Source organism: Cervus elaphus, chromosome 24 (assembly GCF_910594005.1).
Source record: "Cervus elaphus chromosome 24, mCerEla1.1, whole genome shotgun sequence".
Classification (NCBI taxonomy): domain Eukaryota; kingdom Metazoa; phylum Chordata; class Mammalia; order Artiodactyla; family Cervidae; genus Cervus; species Cervus elaphus.
In genome coordinates this window covers 54,956,802-54,976,489 of record NC_057838.1, presented here as the reverse complement: position 1 = coordinate 54,976,489, position 19,688 = coordinate 54,956,802, and the positions used below count along the sequence as shown (strand labels likewise).

At 37.2% G+C, this 19,688-nt stretch overlaps 2 protein-coding genes across 5 annotated transcripts in view; one reads left to right on the top strand and one right to left on the bottom strand.

The window, feature by feature from the left end:
- The window catches only part of APPL1 (adaptor protein, phosphotyrosine interacting with PH domain and leucine zipper 1), a 32,636-nt gene extending 28,720 nt beyond the window's left edge, over nt 1-3,916 (top strand). For both annotated transcript variants that reach the window (XM_043885851.1, XM_043885850.1), the window contains one exon: nt 272-3,916. In XM_043885851.1, coding sequence (XP_043741786.1) covers nt 272-418 — 147 coding nt within the window. In that variant the 3' untranslated portion in view covers nt 419-3,916. The remainder of the gene's footprint in view (nt 1-271) is intronic.
- Nucleotides 112-19,124, bottom strand: ASB14 (ankyrin repeat and SOCS box containing 14). 3 transcript variants are annotated; one of them, XM_043885852.1, is made up of 11 exons: nt 19,025-19,124; nt 18,301-18,443; nt 15,702-15,748; nt 14,889-15,020; nt 14,633-14,791; nt 11,878-12,123; nt 9,349-9,520; nt 8,341-8,884; nt 6,714-6,867; nt 5,600-5,800; nt 112-349 (listed from the first exon to the last, which is right to left on the bottom strand). In XM_043885852.1, the coding sequence occupies exons 2-10, from the start codon at nt 18,420-18,422 to the stop codon at nt 5,622-5,624; spliced, it is 1,755 nt and encodes a 584-aa protein (XP_043741787.1). In that variant the 5' UTR covers nt 18,423-18,443; nt 19,025-19,124; the 3' UTR covers nt 112-349; nt 5,600-5,621. The 3 variants fall into 3 exon arrangements, with proteins under 3 accessions (XP_043741787.1, XP_043741790.1, XP_043741788.1); XM_043885853.1 differs by lacking the exon at nt 112-349 and adding an exon at nt 2,761-4,875; XM_043885855.1 differs by lacking the exons at nt 15,702-15,748; nt 19,025-19,124 and having other exon boundaries at nt 18,301-18,429.
- Between the last annotated feature and the right edge of the window lie 564 nt (nt 19,125-19,688).

Here is a 19,688-nt window from a genome sequence, read left to right as displayed (position 1 = left end):
GAGAGATAATAATGGCCTGAATGTGAGTTGTTAACCGTAAAAATGCAGATGACGAAATGTTGACTTTGATAGGATTTCTAGAATGGTGTCAAAATATACTTCGGGGTTAACATTGGTTTGTATAGTCTTTGTTTTCAGTGAATTGCCAGAATTATGCATACATATTTATGACAAAAGTATGGAAGTTGCTCTCAAGTATGTATTTAACTGCTTAGTTTTCCATTTGACTGCATAAAAATTAACTCAGTTTCTTTTCTGTCTTTTCCAATAGGACTTAGAAGAACAAAGTCGGTTGATAGCTGCTTCCAGTAGACCAAACCAAGCCAGCAGCGAGGGGCAGTTTGTTGTCCTTAGCAGTAGCCAGTCGGAAGAGAGTGATTTGGGAGAAGAAGGAAAGAAGAGAGAGTCAGAAGCATAAACTTATCCTTGCTTTTTGGTTGATATTTCTCCCCCCTTGGAATTTGTTGACAATTTCTGTGGTAAAATGGCACAAGGTAACAACAATGTTGAACTATCAAGGAGGAGGCTAAAATTTGTATTTGCTTGTTTAACTTCATTTTTTAAACTAATATTGACCTTGATAACTTAGGTTTGCTTTGATTCTTTCTTTTTCCCTTAGAAATAATATACTATGCAGTAACTTTAAATTCCACATGTCTGAAAGAAACCTGTTCACATCCCTGAAGTAGATGGCTGAGGAATTACAGTTGCTCAAGCCTTTTCTTCCTTCCAATTGTGAACTTATTACCTGGCATTGTAATTGGCTATGACCATAAGAAATCATTTATTCTTCAGCTTCAGATATTCATGGATATGCTCCCTCTCTTTCATTAGGAACATTTTGCTGGCAGTGAGGAAGCTTTTGACTGAATAGGTTTAAAATCCTTATATAGAGAATTTTTCAAGTTTGCCAATATTTTAACAATGTTAAATGTGCAATAGAACTTTTACAAAATAGAGGTTTTAGACTTAAAAGTTTCAAATTGTGGCAGGTGGTACTGTAGATTTCAGGGCATTTTCTTGGATTGCTCGCATTTCTCTGATGCCAGTGGGAAAGAAGCTTAAGTGTCTTCATTTCAAGATTGCTACAGCCCTTGGCATTTATTATCACATTCTTAGTTCTCAGGTTGGGACTTGAATTATTGCTGCAGAGCAGTAATGGTTAAAATAAGATTTTGGAATTTACTAAAAGGGAATTTTTTTTTTGTTGTTCAAATAAGTTTTAGATTAGGATTTAACATGTAAAGATTGTTACAGGATAAATACATTGTATTTTCTGCATTGTGTGAAATAATTTTTATTGAAAATCAAGGGACATTTAGAAAGAAGTTCTATAGCAATTATGTTTCCTGCTTAAAGTAAAAATTCCTAGAATTTAGTTTAAAAATGTAATCTTTTAAATTTCAGACTGATACCCACAGTATTTTCATAATTCCATGTTTTTATAAAATACTGATCACCACTTTATATCCATGTAGGCAAATAATATGTGAGCAGAGAATAATTTGCACTAATTATTGTAAATACTTATCCTCTTCAAATGAGTATAGTAAAAGGTCTAATTCCATGAAAGACTGAAAAACAATTGAGTGCTTGGTTGAGGAGAGTCAACCCAGGAAGGATTTTAACTTGGTGCCAAGGTTAAAATGACACTTCTCTACTGCCTAATTCTATGACAGAACTTGATTTTTTTTTTTAAACTTGGATTTTTAACATTGCTGATAGAAATTATGTTCCTGTGTTTCACATGTAAAAATACATATAGCCACGTTAAATATATTGAATAAAATATTTTACATAGTCATATATTTAAAATTTTCAAGAGATTAGCCACTAATTTTACAAGGAAAAAAACCTTTTGTTATTTGACATATAGTTTTTTCTTCTTAGTTCTGATTTAGAAATGGCATATAGTTCTCAGCTGTTTCACAACGTATATACACTGTTTTCTGTAGGAATGGAATAGGTAATTATATATAGGATTGTGGTGTTTTTTTAGCCATGTACCAAATGGGAATAATGATTACTTAATAATCATTATTTTGAAGCCTTATGTTACCAAAACATATAGTAAAAAAGTAGAAATTTATGGAATACTTTTTGAAAAGAGTTTATTTTGTCCTTGCTAAAGGGAATGCTTTCACAGTAGTTTGTGCATCATTCCTTTTCGTAGAAATTGAAATTTCTTCTGTGATCAGCATTTGGTTAGCCATGGCATATCCTGCTTTTAAGACCTTTTTGAGGATTAGTAAGCTTTCTGTCTCAGTAAGTCTTTTGTTTATACTGTAAGGTTGCCACCTCACTTAGTTCAGGTGTAACTTGTCAGCCACCATGCAAGGAAGGTGGTCAGCATTAGGAGACAGTGTTAGCCAGGCTGGTGCTTTGCATGGTAGCAAAGCCTGCCCTTGGTGAGCGCTCTCGGTCAAAATGTAGATGAAAGGTAATGGTACTGAGACTTAGGGATGCTGGACAAATTTGTGGCTTTTCTTAAGTCATATCTTGTTAGGAATTTCCACAATAATACACTGGTGCCCGTAGCTCAGACCGGAGCGCATTCCAATGCCAAACAGAAGTCATGTGTGGGCTTAACAATGTTAGATGATTTAACTTCTGTTTCGTTACTGTAGAACCACGTGAACATTACAGCAGATACTTAACCATCAACTTTAATAAATTTTGTGTTTTGTTTAAAGAAGGCTCCCCATGGATTTTTGCATAACATTCAAGCTGATCTTTGTTCCCCTTTGAAATCTCTTCAAGCTTTTGGATGCTCCAGTGGTAACGGCATTAGATTTTGGGATATCTCTCTCAGATTCAAACTTGCATTTAATGGTTTTTAGACATTAACAAAACTGATTCTTTAAAAGGAAAAGAATTAAAAAAAAAAAAAAAAGGAAAGAATTAAGTCTGCCTAATTCTGCTAGGCACTCATGCTCCCTGTGTCAACAGTACTTTTATAACTATGGTAATGAAGTCAATAGATAGCAAACTAATTATTCCTTCCCCCTTGTAAAATTGAGAAAACTTGCTAACAAGGAACTGAAACTGTTACCTTGAACATAGTCCCCAGTCTAGTTTTTGCCATGACTATAATGATTACCTTGTGTTTAATTTCAAAGGAATTCTCAGATTCCACAGTATAGAGGTGGTAAATTTATGTTACTTTTATGCTTGAGAAAAGGGTATTAGGGTGTTCATACCATTCCATGTCACATGTCATCATGTGTGGTAAAGGCATCTGAGTTCATTTTGAGTTATATATAGGAATTGCAAGTATTTGAGTTGAATCCTCTTATACATGCTGACAGACTAAGAGCCTATGTTTTGCAAAATCTGTCACCCAAATTAATAAAATAAAAATATTAGCATTGACTTTGATAACAGTCTCCAAGCATTCAAACTGTACTTTAAATATTCAAACACACTGATTGTAGCAAGCAAGTCTTTGACTTTATTTTTAGCAAGTTTGGCTTACTCTTCTTTCATGAGATTTTTTTTTTTCTTCCATAGTAATTAATAATACATAAAAAATTGAAACTGGAACATATTATACTTTTTAACTAATCTCTTGTGGCTGTACTCATATGTAATTTACTTAGGTTAATATGAGAACCAGGGAGTAAGTTATAACTAATGTGCAAAACCGCTTTGTATATTTGGTGATTTTGTAATGTAAGTGAATTGGTTAATTCTTATTTCACTGATACTGTTAATCATGTATATGCAATTAAAAATTATGCTACATTTCTCTTTAGAATTAAATTTGAAGAACCAGACTTTATGTAATGGTGGTATACATGTGGAGTGGAGAACTTATTTTTTCATTATGTCAAAATAAGTATTCCTGATAAGGCTTCAGGAAATATGCTGTTAGGAGATTTTTAATGTATAATAAAGTCCATGATTTTTTATAGTCTTTTTTGTATGAAATATCTGGTATATACTCTGAATTTTATTTTATTGCTCCAAGTAATTTCAAATGATGCTTATAAAACAAATGGACTTTTTCTTAATCTTTTATGATACTATTACACATCTATCTCTATTGCAATCCCATAACAACTAAAATGGGGGAAAAAATGTCACTCATGGGGAAATAGTACTAATTCATATCTAGTGACTTTTTTCCTTTTAGAAAAATTACATTTCAGTAATTACCCTAGACACGTTACAGTGTATACTTGCTCTGCTTGGTCCTATTCAAAGGAATTCCTGTAGTTTAAAGGACCAGGTTATTGTGTACGTCAGCTTACGTGGGTTGGGCCTGTAGTTGTAATACTAATGAATATTCATCCGCTGTCCTCTCTGTGGTTCCCTAAAACATTTACCAAGTTCTGTTCTACTGGCAGTTTCTGTTTTGTTTTGAATTTTATGACATGTATACATTCGTAGGAGGTCCAGGGAGCAGATGAAATTAACTTTAGAATTATATAATTTATCTAGGTGCATGTATATCCTAAATATATTTGTATATGAACATACATATAATCTAGCACTCATTTATAAACAGACACCACACTTTGATTAAAAAAATAAAAACTATTCATGCCAGCTAGTTTTGCAAAGTTTCTATGTGAAAACTGTATTATAAAAGTAATTTTAAGTCTGTACTTACTGAAATAGTCTATATAGCCACGAATCCCTACATCAGAAAATAATCATATAGCTTCAGTTTCCTTAAGAAGGACTATATTATGCCAAAAAGAAAAAAATGTATGCTAAGACTGAACACATAAACATCAAGCTGTAACTGACTGGGCCTGTGGCCATAATCCTGCCCCTCTGTTCTCTCTGTTGATGTGCCATATCATGGTACACAGGTGTGGCTGAATGAATGTCTTCTCAGTTTCTTTCCTCAGTTCCACATCCAGAAACCTGTATTTAAATGCAAGGTAGAATATATAGAAACAAAATTGTAAACTAATATCTATAACTGCTTCTATCAGTGAGCCATTCCTGTCTGTCTACTGGACTGGACTCAGTGTAGAAATCATAAACCATCATCCCTTTGAAACCAGTTTTTATTCCAGTGATCACGTGAACCAATAAATGGTAACCGTTAGCCAGGGTTTTGTGGAAAGAAGGAATCCATGTATCCCGTTAATGATGAAACTGCAATTGAAGGTTCTCTTTCAGCTGAACTACCTCAGGACTGCACTCTACACATAAACAGACACTAAGCTATTCTTGGGACTTCTGTATAGGAACAGCTAATTTCCAGGACCATGTACTTGGGTCAGCACTTTATTCATTGTCGTAACTAAGGCGTTTTATATATGTATTTCTCTATGAAAAGTATTACTATTAAGAATTATCTTGCATTATCAGAGGTAGCATTTATTATTTTGGGCATATAAAAATATGAATTCATACATTTAATGTAAGATCAATTTAGCATTAGAACTGATAATCTCAGTTAACTGAAATTTTTACTTTGGGTTTTATTTTTATAAAACTGCCTTTTATAAGGCTAGCCGTCTATTGAGAGACTATGTTCAGAGTGACTCTCTGAAGAACCTAGACTGCATTGAGATTTTAGTCGCCAGGTAAAGTGAGAAATACAAGTCAGATTTTAAGAAAGAAATCTGCAGATCTGTACCTTTTCATCCAGAATAGTTTGATTACCAGGTTCCTGTGAAAATTCCTTGTTCATAAAGGTCGTACTCTTTGTAAAGGACATACGCCTTTAGACGGTTGGGTAATGGAAGAAATGACATGAAGACGGGGCAGCGCAGACGTAAACGTCCCATACACTTCCGGATCTTGAGGCGGCACAAATGTTTAAGAGAGCGAGGGTTTGCTAAAATGCAAAACAGGCACGTTATCCAAAAGGAGTGAGAATTGATTGATTTTTCCATGATCTTAGCAAATGTATTTTATACTTAAGCCACCAAGATTTTCCTTTGTTGTGACTAAATTGGGAAGTAGCTTTTCACTCTCATTGCAAATCTTGTAGCTATGGTTTCAGACCACGTCATGTTAGAGTCCAAAGACTGGCATCAATTGTAGGTCTGGCCTGTGAGACCTAAAGCTCCTACATCTACCTGTATTAACCCCCTGTCCTGCCTCTTGGGGTCAGGCTAAAAACTAAAGATTCTGTGGGGAAATTAGATAAAAGAAATTCTTCTTAGTTTGACTTAGGTGCTGCTGTGAAACAATTTTGTTTGAAGGGGCATTTACTATCCTTTAGAGTCTTAGATCTTAGCATTGTCTCATCCCTGTTTTTAGTGCCATTTCATAGTTGTTGTCTTTTTAAAATATTTATTTATTCATTTGCTTGCACTGAGTCTTTTTTACGACTATCAGGATCTTCATTTTGTTGTAGCACAGTAGTGCGGCATAGCGGTATGTGGGATCTTTGTTCCCTGACCAGGGATTAAACTCATGTCCCCTGCAATGACAAGCTGATTCTTAACCACTGGACCATCAGGGAAGCCCCATTTCATAGTTTTTAATTCCTGTGTCTAAGGTGTTCCATGGGATCAAGAGAAAATTATTATCTACATTTATAATAAATAATTATGTAACAGATTTCATCTATTGGGAAATGGTTAATAAGTACACATTAAGTATATACAATAACATTTTTTAGGTAGGAATAGTCTTTTTCTTGGTTTCTTTAGGTCAAGCTTTTAACTGAAGAGAACAATGTTCTGCAAAATAAAGAGTTCAATTAGTATTTTTTGGTAAGAATGTTCAAGAAAGATACTTACTCAAGATAAAATGGATTTCTGACCAGAGCCCCTGTTTTTGGAGAACAGCTTTCAACTTTGAACAGATCCTAACTTGGTCAACATAATCAAGCATCACTCGAACAACCTTCCCAGAGAGATGCTGCAGCCATGACAAAGTTATTACTTCACAGAACTGAGGAAGAAAATCAGAACCATGAAAGTAAATGAAAAACTTACATATCTATGTTTTAACATAGTCATCAAAAGAACACTAAACTCAAAGTCAGGAACCAAAGGTTTCAGGTTCTTCATTTACAAACGAAGGTGTTGAACAAGAAAATATCTCTTGACTCTTAACATTGGGAAAATGCATACATGCGTGCTGTCATTTCAGTTGTGTCCAGCTCTTTGCAACCCTACACACTATAGCCCTCTAGGCTTCTCTGTTCCTGGGATTCTCCAAGCAAGAATACTGGATTGGGTTGCCATTTCCTCTTCCAGGGGATCATTGGGAAAAATATTTACTACTAACTCTCCTGAACTTTGTAAGATGCAATGAGGATTTAAAAGGGACTGTTAGATAATATTTGTTACCCCCTTTGTTTGCCCACATTGCTGTCTGGAATAAAGATTACCTTTCCAGCTTCACCTGCATCTAGATGTGGCCACCTGACTATGTCCTAGCCAGTGGGATGTCAGTGGAAGTGTGAGCAACTCCCAGAATACTGTTAGAGAAGAGCGAAGTGTGCACTCCTCCCTGCCCGCCATCCTGCTCACTGCAGTGTGGGTGTGAGTTTCTCCTGTGAGTCATGAAACTGTCCAGTTAGAATGCTATTTACATTTGCCTTTATTTCATGAAAGGGGAATAAGCCATCTTATTAGAGCCACCTTTATGTGGGGTTTTCTATCATTCATAACATAGTCCCACCCTGATACTTGAAGCATAAGATGGTTTCTACCTTTAAGTGATTTACATGTCCTTAGACAAGATAAGATGCCCATGTAAGAATGCAAAGAATACTATATGAAAAGTCAGGAAGCCATACAAGATGACATATTACCTAAATTAACCAAGTTGTTCATTAATTATAACCTAAAAATAACATACAATATTAAAATATTTGCTTTTTACTTTTCAGAATTGATCCCAAGTTTTTTTCCATTTTATTTATATATTCAGATTTTAACAATATGAATTCAAGTATTTATAGTACATCTACTCTGAGCATAGATCTATAAGCTGATGAACGTGGTGAACAAAAGCTTATATTCATGTATTTGTAGGGAAGACAGATAATCAGTAAAATATTACAGAATTTCAGAAACTGGTAAAAGTTTATAAAAGCATTAAAGACAATGATTAGGAAGAAGAGCTACCTTAAATAAGATGGGTAGGGAAGGGCCTCTCTGAAGAGGCAGCACTTGAGATAACCTTGTGCAGATGTTGCTTCATTTGTGAAATGCCCTGAGTAGAGTTAAATCACTTTTTCCTCTAAACTGTTTCTGTACTTTTTTCATCTTTCTGTCATCAGGTTTATCGTGTATTTATCATATTAAAATCTTTCCAACCAGAGCTTCTGGAAGGAATGGAATTTTATCTGTTGCGGTAGCTCGGGGCCACCGATAATGACGACACAGGGCGACGGCTGCTGTGGTGTGTACTCACCATGGTATCTTTGATGACTGTAGATGTCCAGCCTTCAAAGGCGTAGAAGGGATGACCTTTGTCTCCGTGAGGACAATCGAAGCATCGCTCGGTGTCATACCCGTAATTCAGCAGCATCCTCAGCATGACTTCGTCTTTCAGGGTATATTGCAGCGCCGATGGGAAATGTAAAGGGTTGACTCTGCAGAAGTAGTTAACGTTGGCCCCGTGCCGTAGCAGCAGACTTACCAGCTCATAGTTGCCCATCCTGAGGGCTATCTGGAGGCAGTTAACTGGGTCTTGATTAGGCATAGCTCCAGCACTCAGAAGCAGTTTAACTGAAGAGAGGTCACCATTTGATACAGCGAAATACAGAGCCGACTTCCTGTGGTCATCGTAGTGTTTGCGGATTCTCTGGTCGAGCATGAAATTCACATCAAATCCCTCCTGGATGAGAAGTTCCAGGCATTTGGGGTGTGCTCCCGCTGCTGCACAGTGAACTGGACTGATGCCACTCCTCTTGATGGCAGCAAAATCAGTAACTGGAACCAAAATCTTCAGAGCTCTGAGAAAGAATTTCAAAGTGCATTAAATTTTTTTTTGTTAAGATGCAGCATTGACCTGTTTGTAATTGCTTTATACTAGCACTGGGTGGCATTAGTATCAGGTAATATTTAGACCCCCCAACCAAAAAGAGAAAAGAAAAAAAAAGGCATAGTTCCTGCATGCAAAATCTCAGATACCAGGTAAAGCTACAGGTCTAAATAAAAAACTCAGAATTATCCCAGTCAGTGAGACCCAAGGCTCCCTGCATTGCCAAATGACCTGATAATAAGATAGTTTTATGTCTCTTCAGTGGCTACAGAGGATATCTGAATTTACCAATTCCTAGCTGGTCCAGAGTTTCTTAATTTAAAAGGGGGTGTTGAAGTTGGAGGATCAGAGATGAAGAATATCAAGTTCCCAGAAACCACCCCCCAATCCCATAGCTATTACTATTTCTGTTTGCAATAGTGTGGTTGAACTTACAAAAAGTGACCTCTGTCAGCTGCTACATGAATGGGCAGGTGACCTGAATTCTTAGGGACGTTGGCATCAGCTCCATACTCTAGCAAGAGAGTCACAGAGTCTGGATTTCCTCCGCTAGCGGCTTCAAGTAAGATGGAAGAAGAGTCAGAGGCCTGACCAAGAGCATTAGCTCCTAAGAGGAGAAAGAGTGATGTTATGCAGAGAGTCTTTTCACTGTATTGCTTAAGTATTCTTAAGTATAAATACATGTGTTGGCTTTCAGAGTAATTTCATAAGCAACAGTTTCTAACTTAAGAATCCCAGGAGAAATAATTTTATAGGTTTTATTTTCAGACCTGCATACAAAAGCTTGCTTACCTCATAACACACATATAAGATGGCACTAACCGTCCTGTTGAACTATGTCACCATGAATCTAATGAAGATCTTATGGTGGAAAGGGTATTTGTTCTGTTTTAACTTGTTGCTAGGAGACTGTGCATACTAAGAGACACTAGCTGTTCTTAGTTGAAGTTGGAGACTGCTGATAGTTAAAAGTGCCCTGTGAATGGTATGGGTAATAAGGGCATAGACGCAGGCTGTCTTCTTGAAGATCTCAGGGCTGGGTCTGTGAGTGGGGCTGGGGTTGTAAGTGGGACTAGGAAGTGAAGGAAGGAGAGAGGAATTTTGGGTCAGTTTTGGAAGGCCTCTGAGTAAAATGGGCTTTCAACAAAGAGTAGCATTCGAATGGACAAAAGAAAAGGACACTGTGGTCCCCTTCACAGCTCATGTAAAAAAAGCCATGGTGACTTTAATTTAGTGTGGACTCCATAATCATTAGAATATAAAACGGCTGCCCCAGAACCCCGGCTCTAGAATGCTTTAAGAAGTGTCTAATAAGCCCCCATGTATGAGTGAGTGCTCACTACGTGCTAGTTCCTTTATGTATATAGTAATTTCTCAACTTCACAACAACCCTAGGAAGTAGATGCTAACATCTTCACTTTAAAGATGAAGATACTGAGCTTCACTGAGATTAAATTACTTCACCAGAGATGCACATCTAGTCAGCAAGGTAGTCAGGATTCGTGCCAGGCGGGCCAGACCCAGGGCCTATTTCTATGATGATGCTATGTTACCAGTCTAGCAATGCCGGCTGGTAAACTAATGTGATTTGGAATGAGACAGTTGTGGGGTCAAAGCCTGGCTCTGTTCTTTAGTAGCCATGTGCAAAGACTGTAAAGGGGCTTACCTAAGGGAGATGCCACTCACTGAGGTCAACCCATACTGGGTTTTTTTTTTTTTTAAGGTTAAGGATTTAAAATCTGTTGCTTCTCTTGTTTCTTTATATTTTAATCAATGATCTGCACAAATGGTTGCTCTTTTTGTGCAGATGAAGGATCCAGTGTTTACTTTGTTTTTCTAGCTAATGACCTGAGCCATCTCTGACAGCACTCATAACATTTTACTTGAAATGTTTTATGGCCATTGATTGGGAACTAGCCTCTCCTTATATGATAGGAATGATTTTAGGTAAATCTAAAAAGCAGAAAGTTGTTCTGTGCAGTCTAGAAAATTGGAAACCAGGACCATCTCTTGTTAGAGAAAGAAATAAGGCTTCTGGACACACATGGGGAGGAGAATAAGAAGATAATTATAATATTGGGATTTTATGAAATCTTGGGAAAGATTTGCTTTTTTGAACAAAAGCTTTAGATAATACACTGCTTCTTCTCACAGTGTCATCAATGGGGCATCTCCTCAAAGACAGTAAATGCCAAAGTTCTCTGAGCCAGGGTTTCTGCGAGTTAAACCAGGATCTAAGATGTCCACAGCTACAGCACTGGTGGCAGGAAAGGATGTGTTGAAGGGAAGTCCTGCAACTGGTACCATCGCTGAGCCTCACTTTCCTCAAGGGTAAAATGAGGATAATGCCTGCCTCACAGGGTTTGCAGAAGATTGTCTGAGGTAAAATAAGCAGCTTAATACCTGGTGCTGAGAAAGTAGTCAACATATGTAAGTTGCCTTCTTTCCCCTTCTCTCAAGAGTTTTGTTTATTACTAGAGAGGAGAACTGGGACTCACAAAGAAGAAATCAGGAACAATTTCCTAATAATTCATCTGGTAACAGATTGGACTGCCTCATCACTTAGCTCAAGCAGAGAAAACATGTAGAGGTAGCTCAAGCAGAGAAAACATATAGAGGATTTTGTGAAGTCTTTCATTCTATGAATCTAAAAAAGAGTAGTAACACACAAAAATTAAACAGAAAGCAACCATCCTCTTAACATGGTCAGGGAACATTAAGTAAAAGAGTAATCTGCAGCCTAGTAATTTCAGGGAATCTACTTCGAGCAAGTAAGAAGTATTCAATCCCTATTTTAGTTTTTTTTTTCAGTAGCTAATATATTAACATGTACTTCCATGAAATATTAAATTAGCTTAAATGAAATGTTAACTTCTATTACTCTGAAGCTCTCAGTGAAGAGGTGAACACTTTGGTCATGTTACCCTGTAGTAAAAGTGTGCCGACGGTAAAGGAAAACCTTGCCTTTCTGCAGTAAGAGTTGCATGATTTCAGTGTGACCGTTTTGGGCAGCAAGAGCGAGAGGAGTGAATCCGTAGGAGCTCTGTGGGTCGGGGTGTGCCCCGGAAGCCAGCAGGAGTGCCACTATGTCCCGTCTGCCCAGCTTGGCTGCTTCGTGGAGCGCTGTCCTCTTGTTGGCACACAACAGGTTGACGTTGGCTCCATGGCTGATCAGCAAGGAGGCCATGTCATAGGAGTCCTGTAGAACGGCTGGGAAAGTGGGAGTGAGGGAGGTGTCATGTTCAACAGGAAATTCAGGCCAGAGTATCTGATCAGCTAGTTTCCCTCAGGCTTCTTAAGGAGCTGTTCCTACCTGCCCCCCATGTGCCAACAACTTGTGATTAGGAAAAAAATGAGTCACATATCAAGTAATATTAATAGTGTTTTACATCAATAGGGCTACTTGCTTTTAAGTCATGACCAATTATTCATTATCTATTGGCTACTTATGGGCTGAAAAACAAGGTTTTCACATATCATCTTTATGTTCTCAAGAAAATAGGAAAAGAGACACAGATGTATAGGACAGACTTTTGGACTCTATGGGAGAAGGCGAGGGTGGGATGATCTGAGAGAATAGCATTGAAACATGTATATTATCAAGTGTGAAACAGATCGCCAGCCCGGGTTGGATGCATGAGACAAGTGCTCAGGGCTGGTGCACTGGGAAGACCCAGAGGGATGGGATGGAGAGGGAGGTGGGAGTGGGGATCAGGATGGGGAACACATGTAAATCCATGTCTGATTCATGTCAATGTATGGCAAAAACCATTACAATATTGTAAAGTAATTAGCCTCCAACTAATAAAAATAAATGGAAAAAAAAAAGAAAATAGGAACTTAAGTATCCAGTACAGCCCCAGGAATGTTTGTAGTTGCTTTACTCAAAGAAAAACAAAAAAAGGCTATAATTAGGAAATCATTTTTAACCTCACACTTTGTAAACCAAATTCTCTAGCTGGTATTTCTGCATTTATGCTGTTAATTCACATTTGGATGATAATCTTTAGTCCTTTAGGATTCTAGAACTTAATTTATCCATCTTCCTATCCATTCACTAATTGTTGGCACCAACTGTGTCTGAGGAATCTTGCTAGGTGTCAGACACTGAATCAGGATGAATTCTGCTCACTGCTGTTTATAATGTGCCATATAAAGAGCTATAATTGCTCTAAGACTAGAAATATGGAGAACCCAAGGGTATTGGGTCTTTTTTAATTCATGGAGTTGGCACTTTCTGCTCTTTCATTCTAGAAACACATGTCCTTTGTTTTAGGAAATAACTTTCTTGACTTGTTTCATTGATGACATACTGCCTCCATCTTATGTGTTCTCTTTCTATTATTTCTGTTATTCACATGTTACCCTTCTTCAATTGTCATCCTAGTTCTCTTATTTTTCTTTCCTATTTTTCATTTCTTTTCTTCTTTTCAGTTATGTAAGGTAAAGCTTACATAACTTTATCTCATAGCATTTTTTAAAATTTCTACCATATTTTTAATTTTCAAGAGTGTTTTTTTGTTCTTTTTTTTAGTAGTGTCCTGATATTTTAATAATTTTCATTGATTTTTCTGAGAAAATTAATGATAACTTTCCCTTACATTTTATTTTCCCTAAATAATCTGTTTCTTCCAAGTTGTTTATCTTTGCTTGTTGGAGAATTTTCTCAGATAGTCCTTGGATATCTGTTCATGATTAAGAATTGGAAACTAAAAATCTAGTTGGAAATTCTAAACACTGAGTCAACTGAAGGTTGATATGCCTGGGCCATTTGTTGGGCAACTTCCAGTTGCACTATCTTTAGTTCTTTCTCCTTAAGCTGATCAGAGAAGCCTTCTCTTGGAGGGTGAAGTTCTAGCTGTCAGCTTTCTAGAATTTGGTGGAGGAAAGCTGGGAGATCTCAGCTGTGTTTAATTCCTCCAGTGTTTTGAATCCAGTATTCCTGCCCTTGCCTAATCATCTCCAGTCCTGAGAACCTTTGCTCACACTATTCAGAGAATAAACCTCCAAAATTTTGCTGGGGTGGGGGAGGAATCTGACCCAGCAGGGTAGATTGGGAGAAGTAATCTAGATACCTGAGTACTGGTTTCTTCATAGTTTTCAATCAATTTTTCTATTTTAGCTGCTTGTTCTTCATCCCTGTGTTCCAGGAGGTAACTATAACCAACAGTTTCCAGGCCTTTTGATACAACTGCACTGGTTTTTGGCTTTCCCCGCTCCAATTTAAAATTTAGCTTTCTTGTCACTTATTACTCATTGATCTATCTGCTCTTCTGGTTTTTAAAAATCATGTTACTGTTGTCTCCTCTTCCAGTCTTCCATTCTTCTGTATCTTAACCCTTTAAAACATTAAATGAACTGTACTTCTCCTGAAGACTCAGGAGGCAGCAAAATTAGCCATTCATATTTTAATCCGCCGACTTTACCCAAACACTGGCTGCTTCTTCCTACTCTGCTCCTCTTCTATATTTCTCATACCAAGATTAACTTGTTCAGCTGGGGTTTCAGGCTAAACAACCAGCTCATAATTGGGCAGACACTTTGCCTCACCTCGCAAGCCAGTTTATACAAAGCTTCTTGGGAGACAGATACCACATGGGGTCAGCTGGGACTAGTGACAGTGCTGCAACTATGCAGCAAAAAACTGCCTGTGAAGCCCCTGGGTCTAGAGGAGACGCAGGGCCACAGACTGTTCCCCAGAGCCAAGGTGTTAATTTACCTGTAAGAAGAGGTGAATTGCCTTCGACATTCTTGGTATTTGGATTGCAGCCATTGAGAAGGAGAAAACTGACATTTTCTAAGAGGCAACTGCTGACAGCCAAAAACAGTGGCGTTTCACCATTGTGGGTGGTTTGCTCCCACACACTGAGTTTTGAGGCTGAAATAAATCCATTAGACCACACAGATTAAAATATGAAAATAAACTTTAAACTTATTTCTCAGAAGCTTCAAGAAAAGTTGTAAAGGGAGTTTACCTTTCAGGGTGATTTCCAAAATGTTCTTATTTACTTGTACTGCAGCCTTATGGAGAGGAAGCCAGCCTATCTCATCTGCTTCATCAAAAGCTGAATGGTACTTGGTCAACTGAGACAACACATCTTCCTTACCTATTAGTATGTCAAATGAGGACATATTCACATTTAGCACACGTACAAGGCAGCCCATACTGCTTCTGAATTCCATCATCAAGGTTAGTGCATGAGAAAAGGAAATTCTGGCACCACCTTTTACGAAAGACAAATGTAAATCACATAGGGCAAATAAGGGCTTCCCTGGTGGCTCAGACAATAAAGAATTTGCCTGCAATGCAGGAAATCTGGGTTCAATCCCTGGGTACAGAAGATCCCCTGAAGAAGGAAATGTCAACCCACCCCAGTATTTTTGCCTGGGAAATTCCATGGACTGAGGAGCCTGGCAGTCTATAGTCCATGGGGTCACAAAAGGTTGGACATGACTAGGTGACTAACACACATGCAGGGAAATAAGCGGTAAGGTCTTTAATCCAGCGTTCCATACCACCTGGGCCTGTGAATACCTGTCATCTTATTACACATAGAAAACAGTTCTGTTCACCGAGGAGCCCAGGAGCTCTTTGCTAAGTTGTGCTGAGGCAGTTTCTCTCAGGAAAGGCCATGTCAGACTCCTGACAATCAGCTGTGGACTCCATAGTGTTCAGCATTTGGGAGATCCTGTTTCTAGGCTGCCTGAACTCAGAGGGAAAATGCTGCTAGTTGTCACCATCACATCTTACCACAAGTTGAAGGGGATAGAATAAGAAGAGTACTTAACTGTCTCTATTGTTTCAACTATCTTCTTATAGTAAGCACTCAAAAAGCTGCAGGGGAAAAAAATATACATGAAATTCCAAAACTGAGGGAAAAAGTTAAGGATATAAAGCAAAAGGAAAGGGTAAAGGCAAAAGTAGCTACGAACTTATAATGAGGCCATAACTGAGGCATAATAAAATACTTCAAAATGTAGTATAACCGTTTATGTACTCCAGAGAAACTCCTCTCTCATATGTCTTCCCATCATTTAGGGCAAGAACTGTGAGAACCCAGATCACAGTTGGCCCTCAATTGATACTTGCTGAACTGAATCAAACCTGTCTAGGACTGAAATGTCATATTATCACATTAAAATTTAAATGGCCACTCTATAGTGTCACTGATTTTAGCATAAATTATTTTTAAAAAAAAGTAAATATTTATGGTGTAAGATTTTTAAAAAATATTCATGGTCAGAATCTGTGCTCAAAAAACACTATTAGCAGTTTTTGTTTTAAGTAATATTTTTACTAAAATATTTAAAGTTTTAAAGAACAATTTATGGATCTTACATTATTTTTTAAATCTAGTAAATAATGATTGTCATCTTTCCATTTTTCTTTGATTATTCAATGAACCTAGCTTGAAGAAAATAAATTCCCTTAGACAATCTGTCCTGTTTACAATCTGGTCAATCAAATTCTCTTAAACATTTAAAGCTGTACTTACTGATTTAGCATTGTATTAGCTTTCTATAACAGCTGTGTGAAATTACCACACTGAGTGGCTTAAAATAAGACAAATTTATTATGTTCGGCAGTTCAGAGGAACAGAATGGGTCTTACTGGACCAAGATCAATGTGTTGGTAGTGTTGTGTTCCTTCTGAAGGCTCTACGGAAGAATCCACTTCTTTGCCTTTTCCAGCTTCTACAGGCCACCCACATTTCTTAGTTCACTGACCCCTTCTTCCATCATCAAAGCTAACAATGTTGGGCCATGTCCTTCTACCCAGCCATCTCTCAGGATCTCTTTCTTCTGCCTCTCTCTTCCACTTTTAAAGACCCTTGTGATTACATTGGGCCTGTCTGGATAACCTAGGATAATCTCCCTATCCTAACGTCAACTGATCAGCAATCTTAATTCCATCTGCAACCTTAATTCTCCATTGCCATGTAAGGTTACATAGTCATAAATTCTGGGGATTAGGACTGGACATCTTTCTGTTGGGGGCGGGAGGAGCACTTTATTCCTCCTGTCTCAAGTATATGCTTGTTTCCTAATTCCTTCAAGTACCTGAGCAAATCAGCAAACCTTGCTAAGTATCATACAATTCTTTCAAATCTAATAACTGAAATTTATAACTATAGTCAATTTTAATTTCTTTGAAACATTTGAAACATTTCAATACTCTTAATTAAAATCTCTTTTACCTTTCAATGTAAAATCATGACTTCAAAGCTAATCACAAGGTTAATATAACAGGTAATCCAATTTCTTTATAAAACTTTTAACTATTTAAAGATTATTTTAAAGATTGTTTCTAAATTTAACACAAAAGTATAGGAATAGTGTGATAAAGAACAAAGACTCTGAAGCCAGGCTCTCTGGCTCTTTACTTACTAGCTCTGTGACTTTGGGTTAGGTGCTTAACTTCTCTATGCCTAAGTTTCCTCACCTCTAAATGGGGATAATAATAGTACCTACCACATAGAGAGGTAATGAGAATTAAAATTTAAATGAGTTAATATTTATGAAATGCTCAAAAGTGTGGCACACAATCACTCCAAGTGAGTGTTACTTTAAAAAATTTTTAAAAACCCAACTGTAGGTTTGATAAACTTCAACATCTCTACATTTAATTTTAAAATCTCTTGGAGTTAAAACACATTTATCCCATTTTACCTCCAGCAGGCAAATAGAGGTCACCATCCCAAGTAAACAGTTTATCACCCCTGATAACTACTCAGGGGCTTGAAGCTGCTGACCAGCCAGAAGCATTTGACTAGGTATGCTTGGCTGCAGAGCCAAGGGCAATATTCAGGGCAATTCTCTAGTTGTCGCCATCACATCTCACCACAAGTTGAAAGGGATAGAATAAGAAGAGGGGTCTATGGAGTCCTTTTCTAGTGCTGTCATGCCAGAATCTGAATCTGCACCCTTCCAAAAGGGTAGTCTCTTCTGGGCTTAAGTTTACACAATTATTCCTTCTGATTTGAATAAATACTTAACCCTATCCCACCCACCCCACTAAGACTGACAACAACTTTCTGTGTCTTGGTGGATTTATACGTTTTCTTGGCTCCCCAAAGACTAGATGCATTAGGGTTTTCTAGCCCTTCAAATTCTCATCTGTTTCTCCTTTTTGATTTCCAGTATGCCTCTCCTCACCCATATTTGTAACTAACCTCCTCCGACTATTTTCTCTACTGCCTAATTAAATTCTGAATTATTTTCTCATTTCTCTTGTCTGGTCAGACATCGTCTCATAGATACTATTTAAATGATGTCTCCTTGGATTCTGACTCTCTCTTCTGTTTTTGTCATTAACACTAGCATCGTGCTTATGACAAGTCTCAACTGTTGAGTACCTATAATGCACTGCCAAAGAGATACCGTTACCTCTCATCCTCAGGTGACTGCTGTGTAGTTCCTGGCTTGTGACTATCCTGTAAACTCTGTTGAATGATGAGCTGGGTGTCAAAGTCATCATCGATGTCTTCATCACTGGTGTAACTATCCATGTGGAATGCAGACAGATTTACCTTAAAATCAAAATGAATCAAAAATATTTTTCCAGTTGTGGAAACAGATTACCAACTGATAAAAATTATAAATGGAATTCAAAAAACTAAAATAAATCATAGGATTGATAAATGAAAAAATGCAAAATTTAGAACACAAAATATTCATTTACAAATTTTTCAAAAACTCCAAAGAGTTTTCTGACCTGCCACAGATTCAACATAAATCAGAAATTTTCTATGAGTAACCATCTACTTAATAGCTTACTCAGGAAAAACAAGTTTTCACATAAAACTTAAGTTAGTGCCATTGTAACTATGAAAATGTTCATATTGATCTATTTTAAACTTAGCTTATGAGTTTTTCTGTTATTGTAGCATTCACTCAAAAGAATATCTTTCCTACATGCAGTGAGCTAAAAATATTTTAGTAAATATTAAAAATAAACATGTTATAGGAATAAATGTGCTCTCATAACATTTGACTAGAATAGTGGGGGGAAAGCCCCAGTATATTTTATTAGGCAATATCTCAATGGCTTTAAAAGAACACTTCAGGTTTAACACAGAATAGGTTTGATCACACACCAAAGACGTTTTACCTTTTGTTATATCCTCTAGGACAGCACTGAAGTTTTCACTGTTAAGGATTAGCACGTCAGAATTTTCATTTATATTTAGGATCTCCACTCCCCAGTAGCGACTATTCCATTAATAGCTTTACTATAAATACTTGATCATAAGACAGTCTGGCACATTCCCCTTGTTTTTTACATGTGGTTTGGCTCTGTTTGGAAACATGGTCTCTTTTCTTCACTGCTGTATTCATGAAATTTAAAAGATGAAACATTTCATTCCTGGAATAAAGTGCTTTTGCAGGAGGCTGACCATGTGAGGTGAACTCTTCCTCTGAGGACTCATGCACATAGCCATGGCAAACCAGAATCAATTTTTCATGTGAGAGAGGCCAAACATTTTGCTCTGACTGAATTATCAAAAATGACTGTCCCTATGGTCCTGATTCACTGGGAAGTTGCACCTACATTTTCTTTGGGTTATAGAGCTGCAGCCTAGAATATCCAGGGAATCTTAAGGAAGGAATTAACTCCACACAAGATAATAAAATTCTGACTATAATTTTGTTTTGTTGAAATGTTTAAAACTGGATAATGCACCCTAGTATTATGCATGCATACTAAATAATAAGAATAATAACTATTAAAAATAACAGAGCCCGCCTGGCATTTCCAATTAAAAGTGAAGAAA